At 49.2% G+C, this 14,518-nt stretch overlaps 8 protein-coding genes across 8 annotated transcripts; 6 read left to right on the top strand and 2 right to left on the bottom strand.

Annotated features, from left to right (window-relative positions):
* Nucleotides 1-184: 184 nt before the first annotated feature.
* COCCADRAFT_102964 (uncharacterized protein) lies at nt 185-415 on the top strand (the record flags this gene model as incomplete). Its single annotated transcript, XM_007716724.1, has 1 exon — nt 185-415. A coding segment is annotated over one exon (231 nt), but the record flags the coding sequence as incomplete, so codon positions are not given.
* Nucleotides 416-2,113: 1,698 nt separating this feature from the next.
* COCCADRAFT_102950 (uncharacterized protein) lies at nt 2,114-2,521 on the top strand (the record flags this gene model as incomplete). Its single annotated transcript, XM_007716723.1, has 3 exons — nt 2,114-2,179; nt 2,251-2,340; nt 2,435-2,521. 3 exons carry the CDS (start codon nt 2,114-2,116, stop codon nt 2,519-2,521), a joined length of 243 nt encoding a protein of 80 aa, XP_007714913.1.
* Nucleotides 2,522-3,467: 946 nt separating this feature from the next.
* Nucleotides 3,468-4,907, top strand: COCCADRAFT_102936 (uncharacterized protein; the record flags this gene model as incomplete). The annotated part of the gene is made up of 1 exon (XM_007716722.1): nt 3,468-4,907. One exon carries the CDS (start codon nt 3,468-3,470, stop codon nt 4,905-4,907), a length of 1,440 nt encoding a protein of 479 aa, XP_007714912.1.
* Nucleotides 4,908-5,291: 384 nt separating this feature from the next.
* Nucleotides 5,292-6,613, bottom strand: COCCADRAFT_103003 (uncharacterized protein; the record flags this gene model as incomplete). Its single annotated transcript, XM_007716721.1, has 4 exons — nt 5,292-5,495; nt 5,553-6,190; nt 6,245-6,372; nt 6,426-6,613. 4 exons carry the CDS (start codon nt 6,611-6,613, stop codon nt 5,292-5,294), a joined length of 1,158 nt encoding a protein of 385 aa, XP_007714911.1.
* A 514-nt stretch (nt 6,614-7,127) lies between these two features.
* COCCADRAFT_102944 (uncharacterized protein) lies at nt 7,128-9,498 on the top strand (the record flags this gene model as incomplete). Its single annotated transcript, XM_007716720.1, has 5 exons — nt 7,128-7,294; nt 7,373-7,482; nt 7,536-8,533; nt 8,582-8,814; nt 8,862-9,498. 5 exons carry the CDS (start codon nt 7,128-7,130, stop codon nt 9,496-9,498), a joined length of 2,145 nt encoding a protein of 714 aa, XP_007714910.1.
* Nucleotides 9,499-9,921: 423 nt separating this feature from the next.
* Nucleotides 9,922-10,599, top strand: COCCADRAFT_7215 (uncharacterized protein; the record flags this gene model as incomplete). Its single annotated transcript, XM_007716701.1, has 1 exon — nt 9,922-10,599. One exon carries the CDS (start codon nt 9,922-9,924, stop codon nt 10,597-10,599), a length of 678 nt encoding a protein of 225 aa, XP_007714891.1.
* A 438-nt stretch (nt 10,600-11,037) lies between these two features.
* COCCADRAFT_7214 (uncharacterized protein) lies at nt 11,038-13,023 on the top strand (the record flags this gene model as incomplete). Its single annotated transcript, XM_007716700.1, has 1 exon — nt 11,038-13,023. One exon carries the CDS (start codon nt 11,038-11,040, stop codon nt 13,021-13,023), a length of 1,986 nt encoding a protein of 661 aa, XP_007714890.1.
* Nucleotides 13,024-13,197: 174 nt separating this feature from the next.
* On the bottom strand, nt 13,198-14,028 carry COCCADRAFT_102937 (uncharacterized protein; the record flags this gene model as incomplete). Its single annotated transcript, XM_007716719.1, has 1 exon — nt 13,198-14,028. One exon carries the CDS (start codon nt 14,026-14,028, stop codon nt 13,198-13,200), a length of 831 nt encoding a protein of 276 aa, XP_007714909.1.
* Between the last annotated feature and the right edge of the window lie 490 nt (nt 14,029-14,518).

The raw sequence follows: 14,518 nt of genomic DNA, 5'->3' as shown, positions 1-14,518 counted from the left end.
GCCTCGGCTAAGGCGGCCGTACATCGGATAGATTATTCTTGGCGGGACAGAACTTTTGTGAGGCACCTCCGTAACTAAAGACGTTTTGTACGCTATTCTCTTTACCTATTGGTGTTCTTCGACGGCTTGTCGCTTACAGGAATCAATGTCATAGGCGGCGTAATTATGACGTCACCGCTACACCCTATGCATCTGCTGGGCGCCACAAGCGTGTTGGGCCATGGAAGCATTTTGCTGTCAAAATAGAGTCAGCAGCTTGACCAACGCATTTCTAACGATTAGAAGCATACGGAAGAATGCAATTGACAGGGTCGAGGTTACAGTGTGCTCGCGGGTGACGGGACGGGACGGAACGAGCTACCCCGCTCACCAAAGGTCACCTTCGCTCTACAAAGATCTTCAATCTTCGACATGAATTTTGAAGCCGTCTCGGTACGTTTCAATCGACTGAAAAACTGTGCCAAACATGATACATTTGCATGTATTTTTGAACCAAATGAACAAACAAGCAAAGCCACCGACAATGGGCTCATTGTAGCAATTCAATAGTATCTACCAAACCCCTGTTTGGCTGAAGTTTGACCCTTTTCCCTTTCGTTTTGTATACTTGGTTGTTTCCCGACTCCCATTCGTTCAAGAGACTGTATTTTTGTTTGCGCCTAATCGTCGACATAATTGTTCTTACGTACATTCACCTGTCATGAAATTACAGTATGTTATACAATGCTGGCTGTTCAGTGGCTCTCTATGGGGTTTCTTCAAAATAACCATGACAGCCTTGACTCTTACAAGCCTCCCCATCGTTCATCTTGGAAACCACATTCAAAAGTGGCTCAAGTACAACGCTCGTTGTCGGATAATGCCAACCGGCTCCATCAAGTCAGTATGAGCCGTGTTAACTGCCTGTCGAACTAGGAGATATTGCTTTGGAAAGGTAAAGGCGTAAACAGCACCCTGGTCACCTGGATCATATGATGAGCGACATCCAAAGGACCGAAAATGATACCCATGACCATCGTGGCGAGACATATCGTTTCTAGAACCTTTGTTGACCAAGGGCGGTACACAACATGAACCAATGTCTCAGCCACATTTATTGAAACCCCAATCCTAAGTATCTGCCTGATCCTGCCCACTAGTCAGTATCTCTCGTATAATTTGGCCCCTCGTAATCTCGGGCTTGGCGCTGACATTGCGGCCCCAAGGCAAACCCGAGGAGCGCCGTGGAGGAGGAACTTCAGACCCCAAATCAGTTGTGCAGTCCAATAAACATTCTTACTGACTGTTTCTGGAGTTTGGCTTTTACGATAAGCCCCGAGCCGTTTACAGCACTACAAATTGCTCTAGGCCATACCACTTCATAAGAATGTGGCACAGCTGAGCGTTTGTATCTTGCCTCGCTAAAACGACATTAGGCAACTAAATAAGCCTGAATTACTGTACTAGGCAAGAAGCGAGGTATCTCTCTTGACTCGGTTATTTGTACCGACATCCTAGAGGTGGCACAGTCATGATAGTTCAGCACAGCCTACTGTAGGCGGCCAACTACGCATTAATTGGGGAGCCGAACAGCTTTCCATACTTGGTCTCTTTGGTTTATATCGGTGTTGTGATTCAAGTCAAAGGCTGCGTGTTTTGATCGATTTCAAGTCGTGACAGGAACGGTTTTTCTTGAATATCCGATTTTCTCGATCCCAACTCATAGTGTACGAGATCCGGAATAGCCCACCAGATGCAAACGGGCGATGGATTACGGCGTGCAGTCAAAGGATCTCCAAGAGGATTTATTCAGCCAGTGTGAAGAACCAGTTCATGGCACACATAGTGCCCCATGTACTAGGTGCTGACCGTAGGATCATCCTATGTTCAAATCAATACTTGGCAAGAAGATGTAGGTGCGCGGTGAGAATGTAACTATCGTAGCCTACTCTGGAGCTTCTCGTCTATATAACTGTGAGCTCGTTCTAGCTTTGGGTTATCCAGTAAGTCACTACTTCGGCTTCAGTCAACACCTCTGGTCTCCAAATATTCATCTGGTTTCGCAAATACTCTCCCAGATACATTCATATTTCGATACTTGATCACGATATCTCTTCTTAAGACACCAACCAAAATGAAGTTCATCCTCCTTCTCAGCACGGCAATCTACACTGCCACAGTGCTAGCTGCTCCGGGCGCCGTATGTCCTTCCTTACTGTTTACCCGTAACATCCTGCTCTTCCCAGCATCACAACTAAGTCCACCTCTCAGATCTCACTCAACCGCTCCTTCAAGACTCTTGCTGGCCGTGCTGACGGTGACGATTCCATGCACATTGCTTGCGTCGAGTGTCCTTGCGATGTGAGTCTTTTCTGCTACCCCTCGTCCCTATCGAAGGAACTATATTCGTCATATGATTAACCAGTGATTTGGCAATGGCTAACTTCTGCCGTAGGGGTTCACTGGAGCTTGCCGGTGCGTCAACAATGGATGCTGCTGTGATATGACAAACCCTGGCCAGCCACCTGCTGGAGGCTGGTGAAAGACAGTCTAAAGTCTGTTTTTGGGAGCGATTTCATTATGAGAGCATAGTATGAGGGATTATATAGGAGTTTCAATCACTAGTCTTGCATCAAGAATACTTATCTGTTATTATCATCGCTGTGTGATGAGTGATCGTAAGGCATGAAGACCTTTGTCCAGATTCCAGGGAGTGCCTAGATCACAAACAACGATTCGACATGGAGGGGTAAGGCTATGGCTTACAGAACGGGACCATGGTTCCATAGGCAGCTGTTGGACAAGGTCACGGTTGGATAGGGAGCATGTTGGAGTAAGCACGCCAAGCCACTTGTTTCGTACCTGAAGAATAACATGGGCTTGCAAGGCGAACAATTGGAAAGAATATAAGGTTGTGACGTTGAGGGAGCTCCTCGGAGTGGTTCAATAGTTCCGGCGGATGTGGTCTATCCGAGCTGACCCTAATTTGGTTTTGGATGAATACACTAACAATTTGAATAGTATTTCACGCATCACAAGTACACTCACTTACATTGCTATACTTTCTGATTTACCCCTCGGGTTGATCGCTATGAAGGGTCCGCTAGCGCTATGTGTGCCGATTGGCCTAGAATGGCCGTCGTCATCTTGCCTGGTAGGTGTGGTAATCCAACTATCTAGAGTAGGTTATGATCTGCTCATGGTAAAACACTAAACAGGAAATAGTGCGTAGAGCTAGCACCATATCCATCGCGCTATACACGCAAATGGATCGCGACTAAGTTCCACTCCCGATCATTACCGGCCCACCCGCCGATTCAGGGGAACCACGATGGAAATAACCTCCCACTTGTTCTGCAGCACACGACTCATGTAATTGAATTGGATTAAAAGCGAGGGTATCCCATGCCTGTGTTCAGGCAGCAGGGACCTTGTGTTGCTTTGTCGTTGGTTGATCAACTCTTACTGAAGATCATATAACTCTCGATATGCGTTTTTTCGTGTCGTCGCTAGCTCTCCTGAGCGTCGTCCCTCAGTCACTCGCTATACCTGCTGCAATAGCGCAGCCATCAATTGAAGACGCCACCAAAACCATTGAGGAACGTCAACTTCTCACCAACCTTTTGCCTGGTCTCCTGCCCGGCGTGGTTTCGCTCGTCAAGGGTCTTCTGGCCGATGTTAACGTCGCCGTAGCTGAGGGCAAGCCTCAGGAAGTTCTCAACATTCTCCAGAAGCTACAACCCACAACACGACCAACGAAGATCCAAGACGCTGTCGCGGCACATGCCAAGATATGGGCGACTCCAACCACAAGAACTGACTTTTTTGCTGCTGTTGCGACACAGATAGCTGGCGGTCTAGTCCTTGACCAGACACTTCAAGCGGCCTTGAACGGTGGTTTGCCAGTAGGAGAAAACATCGTCACGAACAACAACCCAGCTCCAGCATCTTCCATCTACCCTCAGAAGGATGCCACCGATGCGCCATATACCCTTTCTGAATCCGCTCTCCGGCAAGCGATATTCATTCCACCGAGCTTCACATACGGCGCCAAACGTCCCGTCATTTTTGTCCCAGGTACCGCTTCTTACGGCGGCACCAACTTTGCATCAAACCTACGGAAGCTCCTCACAGGCAAAGATTTCGCTGATCCAGTATGGCTTAACGTACCCGGCGCCATGCTCCGCGATACGCAAACAAACGCAGAGTACATTGCCTATGCCATCAACTACATCAGCGCCATCTCGCGTCAAAACCAGCAAAACATTGCCGTTATCACTTGGTCCCAAGGTGGTCTCGACACCCAATGGGTACTAAAGCACTGGCCATCGACACGACAAGTCGTCAAAGACTTCCTTCCCGTCTCCGCAGACTTCAAAGGCACAATCTTTGGAAACGCCCTCTGCCTGTCACCAAACAACCATGAGTCCCTCGTACCATGCAGCGCTGCTCTTATGCAACAACGAGCTACAAGCGAATATGTCCGAAGCCTAAGGTCCAACGGTGGCGACAGCGCATACGTACCTACAACATCCTTCTACTCTGGCTTCTTCGACGAGGTCGTCGAGCCGCAACAAGGCACTTCGGCTTCCGCATACATGAACGACGCACGCAACGTCGGTGTCACGAACATTGAGGTCCAGCGCGTGTGTACAGGCCAGCCCGCTGGTTCTTTCTACGGCCATTCCAGTGTTCTTTCTAACCCGCTTACCTACGCACTTATCGTCGATGCGCTGCAGCAAGATGGACCGGGCGACCTATCGCGCATTGATTTGAAGCGTGTGTGCAGTACCTTTGCTGCACCAGGACTTGATCTCGATGACGTGTTGGCGACAATTGGCTTGATACCAGTGGCGGGTGCGTTATTACTGTTGGAACCCAGTACTAAGACGCTTGTTGAGCCTCCGCTGAGAGCTTATGCGATGTAGTGGCGTTGCGAAGACTAAGTCTCGACACGTTCAGGGGCTATTTGTTTTTCTGGTAATGTGTTTTATGATAGTAGTATTTGTTTTTAGTTCTCTTCTTCGTCGTGTATCCTCTTTGGGGTTATCACATTGATAATGTAAATATCAGTTGACGCTATTAGTGGAGCAGGACTTAATGTCCGTTTTTTCTCTTCAATTTGATGCGTTTTGCTCTCAGGAGCCGATTTGAGCCGCGAGTAGGAATATAACATGTTGATATCTGCTACGGCTGTATTTATGATTGGTAATGTCAGCAGCCACACGCTCCACACAAATTGTAGAACTCCGATTATCCCATAGTACACATCTTCAATATCATCAAGCTCGCAGGTGTTTGTGAAGTAACCACTAGAGCACATCGTTTACCTCATCAATGATTTGAACTTTGATACTTCCGTTGCTTAGGTCGGCACATGTATGCAGGGCATCTAGTGCCTTTTCTAGTGGAAATGTGTGACTGACAAGTGGCTTGAGGTCTAGTATGCCACCCGCCAAGCACTGAAGACCAGCTGGCCAGGTGTCGCGGTAACGATTGATGAATTTCAGATCAATCTGTATGTGATGTTAGCGAAACGTATCTTTTAATGGGGGTATGGTTTGAGCGTATACCTCAGCTAGACTCAAATGCATGAATGGCAGATTATTCATGATTTCCTTCCCAACACCAATGACCATAACAGTCCCACCTCTTCGGGCTGTATAGGCTGCAGTGACAACACTATTCTCCACGCCCGTACATTCAAGCACGGTCTCTGGCGCTCCATACTCGCCCACATTCTCAAAGTCAAACAGCTCCCTAATCTTCTTTGCGTTACCCAACGCATCAAGATTTTGGTCAACTTGATAGGTATAAGCCGAAGGCACAAAACTTTTCGCGAAAGCCAATCGTTTTGGCTCGAGATCCGTAATGACAAGCGGGTGGGCCCCACTTGCTCTCGCTGCTGCCAATGCGATGAGACCAATGGGCCCTGCACCGCATATCACAGCGCCACGGCCTAGGGAAAGGCCTGCAGATTTGATACCGTGCATGACCACAGAGAGTGGCTCGAGGAGCGCACCTTCAGCATACGATATGTTGGAAGGCAGCTTATGGCACCACCGTGCAGGATGACATTTGAATCTCTGTACAGTGCCATCATAAGGGTAAACACCAGCGAATTGGACATCTTCGCATAGATTGTAGCGTCCGTCCATACACAAGAAGCATGTTCCGCACGGGACGCCGGGCTCGACTGCTACACGGTCCCCTATAGATAGAGTTAGAGAAGAAGACTGCATTGGAAGAGGGGAAGATCAAGTACCGGGTTGCAAAGTTGTAACGCCCTCACCGCACTGCAAAACCACTCCTGAAGCTTCATGACCGAGGATACAGTCTCCTTCGACGACGAGAGAACCTATTCTTCCTGCTTTCCAAAAATGGATATCGGACCTACCGAACTCAACATCAAACTCAGTCTATTCTTTGGTTACTGAGGTACGTACCCGCAAACGCCGGTGGCTTTGATATGCAACAAAACTTCTCCTTCTGCTGGCGCATACACAGGTGCTTCCTGAAGTTTTAATTTTTGGTCTGCAGTGACTTGCAGGGAAGGATTTGGCAGCGGTGTCTCGATCGTCGCACGCGTCGTGCTTGTTGGTTTGGACACGGAGGAAGTAGTTTTTGGGTTCATTATTGGATTGGTAAGGGTGGAAATGCAAAACTGCCTTAAACTGTCGAATGCAAGAGTAGATGTAGTCGACGTTGGGGTAATGGCTGATCGTGTCAAGGGCTCACGTCTTTAGCGGGTCATCCAGCTGTCGCTGCGGAAATAGCAACTCCATTCTCACAGCTCTCCGCACGATACAACAGGTGGCGCTGGATTGCGGGGAAATTGAGTGGAGAAGGCCGGTAGAGATCGCAGGTGGCTATGACTACTGTATTGGTGTAGGGTGCCTTCCGATCGCCAATGGGAATCCAGAGCCACCGCCCTCTTCCGCACAGCGAATACGTCGGGTTGCCTAATTAGGAACACCCGGTGCTCTCGACTTTCGATGCACATACGTCGTAGAAGATTCGTTGTCAGTCGTATGCTGGAAAGGTATTTAGATACCTTCTTCCTTTGAGATTCTTCTTTTCTAATTTTATTCGCTTTCTTTACTTGTGTTCTTCATCCAAAAGCTCAAATCCTTCTACACTCTAATATCATGTACGCATCGCAAGATGCACCCCAGGTGAACGGCTCCACGGCATACGGAAAGAATGCCGTGGAAAGCTTAAAGGAAGAAGAAAAGTTAGAAAAGTCGTCGGTGGGGAAGCTTTCAAAAGAGCATGACCATGTCTTGAAGACATTCAGATTGCTTATTGCAGACTTGTGTCAGCAATTCAATGGTGGACATCCAGGGTAAGCTTCATCATTCATCATCCAGAATGGTAACTAAGAAGTTTTCAGAGGGGCCATTGGAATGGCAGCAATTGGTGTTGCTTTGTGGAAATATGTCATGCGCTATGCACCTCACACCCCAGATTACTTCAATCGCGATCGATTCGTTTTATCAAATGGTATGCATCATAGAATCAACCTCGTATTCACAATCAAGATTAACCAAGAAAAGGTCATACATGTCTCTTTCAGTACACATTCCTCCATCTCACAGGATACAAAGCTATGACTTTTGACCAGCTCAAGTCATATCACTCGGAACGAGTCGATGCACTATGCCCCGGCCATCCAGAAATCGAACACGAAGGCATTGAAGTGACGACCGGTCCATTGGGCCAAGGTGTAGCAAACGCAGTAGGCTTAGCTATGGCTACGAAAAACCTTCAAGCCACATACAACAAGCCCGACTTCGATGTCGTATCGAATCACACTTGGTGTATGATTGGAGATGCGTGTCTTCAAGAAGGAGTGGCTTTGGAAGCCATTTCCTTTGCTGGTCATTTGAAGCTGAACAATCTCACCATCATTTACGACAACAACCAAGTTACTTGTGATGGCTCAGTCGATCTAACCAATACCGAGGACGTCAACACCAAGATGAGGGCATGTGGTTGGCATGTAATTGATGTCGAAGATGGCTGCTTCGACGTTGAGGGTCTTGTCGAGGCCCTGAACAAAGCACGGTCTTCCACTGACAAGCCCACTTTTATTAACGTTCGAACAATCATCGGTGTTGGCAGTGCGGTCGCTGGTGACGCCGTTGCTCATGGAGTAGCCTTCGGTGCATCTGACGTAGCGAACATGAAGAAAACATACGGCTTCAATCCTGATGAACACTTCGTCGTCAGTGATGAGGTGCGTAAGTTCTTTGAGGACATTCCAGCCAGAGGTCAAGAACTAGTTCGATCATGGGAAGAGAAAGTTAAGGAGTATGAGGCCAAATACCCGGAAGAAGGTGCAGACTTCAGGCGTCGGGTAGAAGGCCGTCTGGTCGAGGATTGGAAGTCTTGGGTACCAGAGAAATTCCCAGATGCACCGACAGCGACGAGAAAGTCATCTGGGCTTGTTTTGAATCCGCTCGCAGAGAAGATCAATAACTTTATGGTCGGCACTGCTGACTTGACACCTTCGGTCAATATGGTTTGGAAGGGCAAGGTCGACTTCCAGCATGTAAGTCGCTCACTCATCTGCATTATAGTGCTTTACTAATACTTTCAGCCTGACTTAAAAACAACATGCGGTATCAACGGTAACTACAGTGGTCGTTATATCCACTATGGCGTTCGTGAGCATGCAATGGCTGCAATCTCAAACGGTATTGCAGCTTTTGCGCCAAATACCTTCATCCCGGTTACCTCTTCCTTTTTCATGTTCTACCTTTACGCTGCACCGGCAGTCCGCATGGGCGCTTTGCAGCAACTTCAGGTCATACACGCAGCGACACACGACAGGTATGAGTCCCTCTGCTTTCTTGTGTACATTGACTAACAAAGCACAGTATCGGAATGGGTGAAGATGGCCCGACACATCAACCTATCGAACTTGCCAATCTGTATCGAGCCATGCCCAATCTACTATACATCCGACCTGGTGATAGTGAAGAGACGGCGGGCGCATGGATCACCGCTATCGAGGCGAAGAAGACGCCCAGTATCATATCAACGTCGAGACATACACTACCACAATTGGCGAAAACAAAGAGGGATATGGTCGCAAAGGGTGCATACGTCCTCGAAGAGGTTGAAAATGCTGACGTGACACTGATCGGTGTCGGCGCCGAACTACACCATGCACTCGATGTTGCCAAAGAACTGAGCGCGAAGAATACCAAGGCGCGCGTGGTGAGCTTCCCATGCCAACGGCTTTTTGAGAATCAACCGATTCAGTACAAGCGGGAGACACTCAAGAGGCATCTCGGAATTCCTGCAATAGTCATTGAGCCTTTCGCGCCTAACGGCTGGGAGCGATATGCTGATGCCGCATGCTGCATAAAGAGATTCGGACATAGTCTCCCCGGGAAGGCGGCGTACAAGTATTTTGGCTTTGATGTTCCTGCGTTGACGACAAAGGTGGAGAGCTACCTCAAGCAAATTCGCGACGACCCGCTGCTCAAGGGAGAATTCGTCGATTTGTAGATTTTGAGAATTATTTGATTGGTATTCAATATTGAATGCAATTCAAAATCTGTCTACGAGAGTTACTAAAATTTCATTATCCACATTGGTCACTATCGGATGCACGATAATTGACGAAAGGATTGGGAACAGTACTGTTCAGATGGATTCTGTTCCAAAGTCTCGACAGTTTCTCAAAGTTTCCACTAAAAATAAAATAAATATCCCAAGTCTTACGTGTGTGCAAAAGCAATGCCCCGCTATCAAGTCATCGGAAGGCCCCGCCTGAAGCCTTACGTAGCGGGAGACTCCGGCCGACAGACCAAGTATCACAATTTATATGTTCTCGATCGATAAAAGCAAGTGATTGTATCGAACCGAGATTGATCGTCATCAATCTTCCAATTTGAAAATCAGCCAACGTCGCCTCATACTTCAGTCGCCATGTCAGCCAAAATCGAGACAACAAGCCCAGCACCAGAGAAGCTAGTCTCTAAACTCCTATCCACAATCGAAGAGAGCATTATCCCCCTCACACAACAAGGCGTCTCGAGCGGTTCCAAGCTCTTTGGTGCAGCTATCCTATCTCGCAAGGATCTCACACCCTACACCCTTGCCACAAACAATGAGCGCGTCTCCCCACTACTTCATGGTGAGATCAACTGCATTCAACAATTCTGCATGGTCGACTTTCCAGACCCAGCAACGCGCCCCCATCCAGCAAAGGACTGCATCTTCCTCGCCACACACGAGCCCTGCTCCTTATGCTTGAGCGGTATTACTTGGGCTGGCTTCAACGAGTTCTACTATCTTTTCACGTATGAAGATAGTCGAGATCTATTTGGGATTCCGTACGACATCGATATTCTACAGGAGGTGTTTAGGGTCAAGGGAGAAGGGGAGCGTGAAGAGCAGGTCCAGCAGAGGCAGCTCTACAATCGTAAAAACAAGTTCTTTACTGCGAAGAGCTTTGCGGATGTGGTGGGTGAGATTGGTGATGAAAGCGAGAGGGAGAGATTACTCAATGAGATTACTAGGGTCAAAGGTCTGTATAACAGTTTGAGTGAGACTTATCAAGAAGGAAAGAAGGCAGGGGCGGAAAGCTCGAGTGTTTGGAAGTAAATAGACAATCGGTGTTATGATACAGATAGTCTACCATGTCGAGAGTACGTTCTGTTGATGAATAATTAAACCCTCCTATTTCCCCTTCTGCAGGGTGTCACTCTCTGACCCCACATTTACCTATCGATAACAAAATTCGTCTAGCCTCAGCCCCTCCAAATCCACCCCATCTTGAGTTGCAAGTAATAGCAAAATTTGATTGCGTCAGAGATTTATTTTTCTGGTACTACTAGCACGACTGCCAGACGTGAATTGTGCACCATCTTTTCTGTCAACTCAAGTGCGACATTGCATTTCGGAAACATTCGCTTGTTTTCCTTCTTTTATCTCAAACAACGTCATAGGACGTCTATTTGCATTTTGAAGATAAAGCAGACTACAACAACCGCGCATTAGCGACAGATCGAATAGCCTAGCGCTCAATCAACTACTTCCAAAATGGCAAGCAATCCCCAGGATGACAACACCATTTACCTCACGGAAAAAGAGGCGGAGCGCATCAAGAGCACTGTGAAGGATCGACTAAAGAAGTGCACTGAGCAACATGGCAACGCAAAGGAACCGAGAGATAAAACCGCTGCACACCAAGCAGCCACTGGTGCTGCTCTTATGGCAGATATGGGCGGCGCACCGGATCCGGATATGATGGAAACTCAAGGGAAAACAGCAAATACCATACCAGCCATTGGTGTAGGACAACCCTATCCTCCATGCACAAAGCCATTATCAGAACTGGAACCGATGGAGATGGCTGATCTGAAGATGGAAACACACCACCGAGGCCGCAAGCTTGTCGTCAAGCGACACAGTCCAGTCGTCACGCTAGTAGCCAGATCGTGGACTATGGTGCAGAATGAAGCAGGCACTGACGCGGAGCGGTTAGAGATTTTACTCCACAAATCAAGATATGGAGAAGACATTCTGGAGTCGACCAAACAGTTCATTATCAAGGAGCCATATTTTACTCTTACGGATCAGGGCGAACCAACGCTTCGGATTGACCACCCCTCTGATCTAGTCGTTTGCCACGAAGATGTTGTAAATCCGAAGAAGTTTGAGGATGCTGAAAAGGCCGAAAAGGCAGCTACTAGATTCAAGACCCAGGGCAACACTGCACTTAAGGAACATGATCTTCCCCTAGCCCATGAGAAGTATTCGGCCGGCCTAGCAATCGCGAACCAAGAAATCGTGTCCAAATTCAACCCAGATCTAGCACGAGATATCTATCGCAACCGCGCCTATGTGAACTTACTTCTAGGTCAATTGGACGAAGTCAAGACGGATGCGCGCGCCTCACTGACCGGCAAAGACGACCAAAAATCCAAAGAGCTCGACAGCAAAGCCTACTTCCGCGCCGGATCAGCCGCATACAGCCAAAGTCGATGGCAAGAAGCAAAGGAATTCTTCCAAGAGCAACAAAAACTCACACCCGACGACAGAGACGCAAAGCTCCAACTAAAGAAGATCGAAGCCCGTCTCCGCGAAGAAGAAACAGGATCCTACGACCTGATGAAGCTACGAACCACCATCTCCAAAGCACGATCCCGCGTCGACGCCGGAAACTTTACCAAAAACACTGTCGTGAAAGACAGCCCAGGCAAAGGCCGTGGCCTCTACGCCGCCCACGACCTCGCCCCCGGCTCACTCGTCCTCTGCGAAAAATCCTTCAGCGTCGTCTGGGCCCACGAACCCGACGCTCTAGTCGCAATGACCTACGACATCCGCGACGACCAAATCCGCGTCTCCCCCGTCGGCCTCTCCAAGTCGCTCGTACAAAAATGCCTGAACCAGCCCTCTCAAACAGCGCACTTGATGCAGCTCTACGGCGACTACCAAGGCGAAGCCTCCACCGCGAACATCTTCGAAACCGCCGACGGGCCCGTTGTAGACGTCTTCCGCGTCCACGACATCATGTCCCGCAACGCCTTCAGTCCCGGCGCGCAATTCGGCGAGGAATCCGCCCGCAGCGCGAGTACCGGCCTGTGGAAACACGCCGCCTACATCAATCATTCCTGTCTCGCCAACACCGAAAAGGAATTCATTGGCGACCTCCTCGTTATCCGCGCCACGGCCCCCATAAAAGCAGGCGAGGAAATCTTCTTCCCCTACCACGACGCCCTCGATTACGAGGCCCGCCAGGCGTTTCTGCAGAAGACGTGGGGGTTTAGGTGTAGCTGTCGGTTGTGTGAGGTGGAGGAACAAGATGGCAAGGATATTAGGGATAAGAGGATGGAGATGGTGGGGGAGGCGGATGCGTTTTTGGATAAGACACCGTGGGCTGGGGCGAAGAGGTTGGTGTTGCGTAAGGCGCAGAATCTGGTCAAGGGGATTGAGGCGACGTATGATGAGGGGAGGTGGAAGGGGTTACCCAAGAGGCATGCGGAGGGGTTGAAGGCGTGGCTGGCCAAGGCGAGTCCGCGGTAAGAGGGGTTGATGTTATGTTTTAGTTGGAAAGAAGATGAGTTAGTTCAGCAGATACGTAGGAACGGGCGAATGTAAGGTTCATTGGAGAATTCGTAAGCTACATATCTATACATAAAAATCATGAGCACTGTGTTTGCAAGAACATACAATCTAGACAGAATATCGAGGCAACAACTAAAGCCCCATTTTCTGCATCACATTCGCCAAATCAACATCAACAATCTTATCCCAACCCCTCTCAGGGCCCCAAGCAATATGCTTCTGATTCAGCCTCGTCTCCTCGATCAAGCCCGCCAACAACGGACTCGACTTGGACACACTGGGATACGCATCAAACTCTACATCATTGATCGAGGGGACCTGTGCGAGCAAGCCTCTCAGCAAGCCGACACAGTATTCTGTGTAGAAATTATTGCCAACACGGAAGCCCTCGAATACGGCATCGGATGCAGGATCGATTTCTACAAAGATCTTGAGCAGGTATACCTTTTTCACGACTGCGAGGCCGAGGCGGCTATCTACGACCCAGCATTTCGGCGGTTTCGTGAAGCCGGGGCCTAGACGCAGTTCGAGGCGGGTGAGGAGGACGCGGTATTTGCGGGGGAACCATGCAAGGAGCGGGTGCTTGCGGTTGATGTAGCGGCCGTGGATGGGGAAGACGCGGAAGGTGTTGCTGCCGTAGAAGACGCGGGCTGCTTCGTCGTGCATGCGCTGGCTTGCGAGGAAGAGGCGGAGGGCTGGGGCGACGGTGCAGTAGTTGGACGGGTCGAGGTCGATGGTCTTAGGGAAGATGAGGAGTTCCTCGTACACGCGCAATCGCAGCTCGTAGGGGAGATCGAAGAAGCGGAAGGGCTGGCGCTCGACCTCTTCCTCGTCCTTACTGCCCGAGTCTTTACGGCGCTCCGGCTGTTTGGGTGGCGCAGCTAAAGCGGCCTGCTCATCGACGAGACGCACTTTGCTCATGCGATTGACCATGTGGTCAATCGCCTTCTTCTTGCGAGCCATTGTGGCTATGCCGCGCTCTCAAAAGCGACCTTTGCTATCGCTTTGAGAGCGTTTATGCATCCATCGCGTCGTGCCGTCCGTATGAGGTTGTACGAGTTGGGATATTGTTCCTCGGCAAAGCGAGCGAGCGAGCTCGGGATTCAAGACGAAAATTTTATTATAGTGTACGTAGGATGTCTCGGAGCTACGGGACCGTCAGCCCATGCGGTAAGGGCAGGCAGTTCTTGGGAGCAAAGAGTTTGTTCTCCCCAGCTTATGTCAACTTCAATCTTATGGAGGAGCAAAGAGTGAGGTCAAATTTCGTGGGTGCAACTTTCTATATGGAAAAAGAAGACAAGACGGCGGCGATACCGCGGGTTTTGTTCAGAGGCCCCACTAGCTCATTAGTCAGCCCCACATGAACATCCCTGCCTTTCGCCGACTTGCCGACTCGTCTCTTCTGCCTGTGATATCCATTGGTCTCGTGACCTTATCATTCCTTTGAATAATA

Source organism: Bipolaris zeicola (assembly GCF_000523435.1).
Source record: "Bipolaris zeicola 26-R-13 unplaced genomic scaffold scaffold_150, whole genome shotgun sequence".
NCBI lineage: Eukaryota > Fungi > Ascomycota > Dothideomycetes > Pleosporales > Pleosporaceae > Bipolaris > Bipolaris zeicola.
Note: the sequence above shows the minus strand (reverse complement) of the source record. Positions and strands in the feature narration are given on the sequence as shown.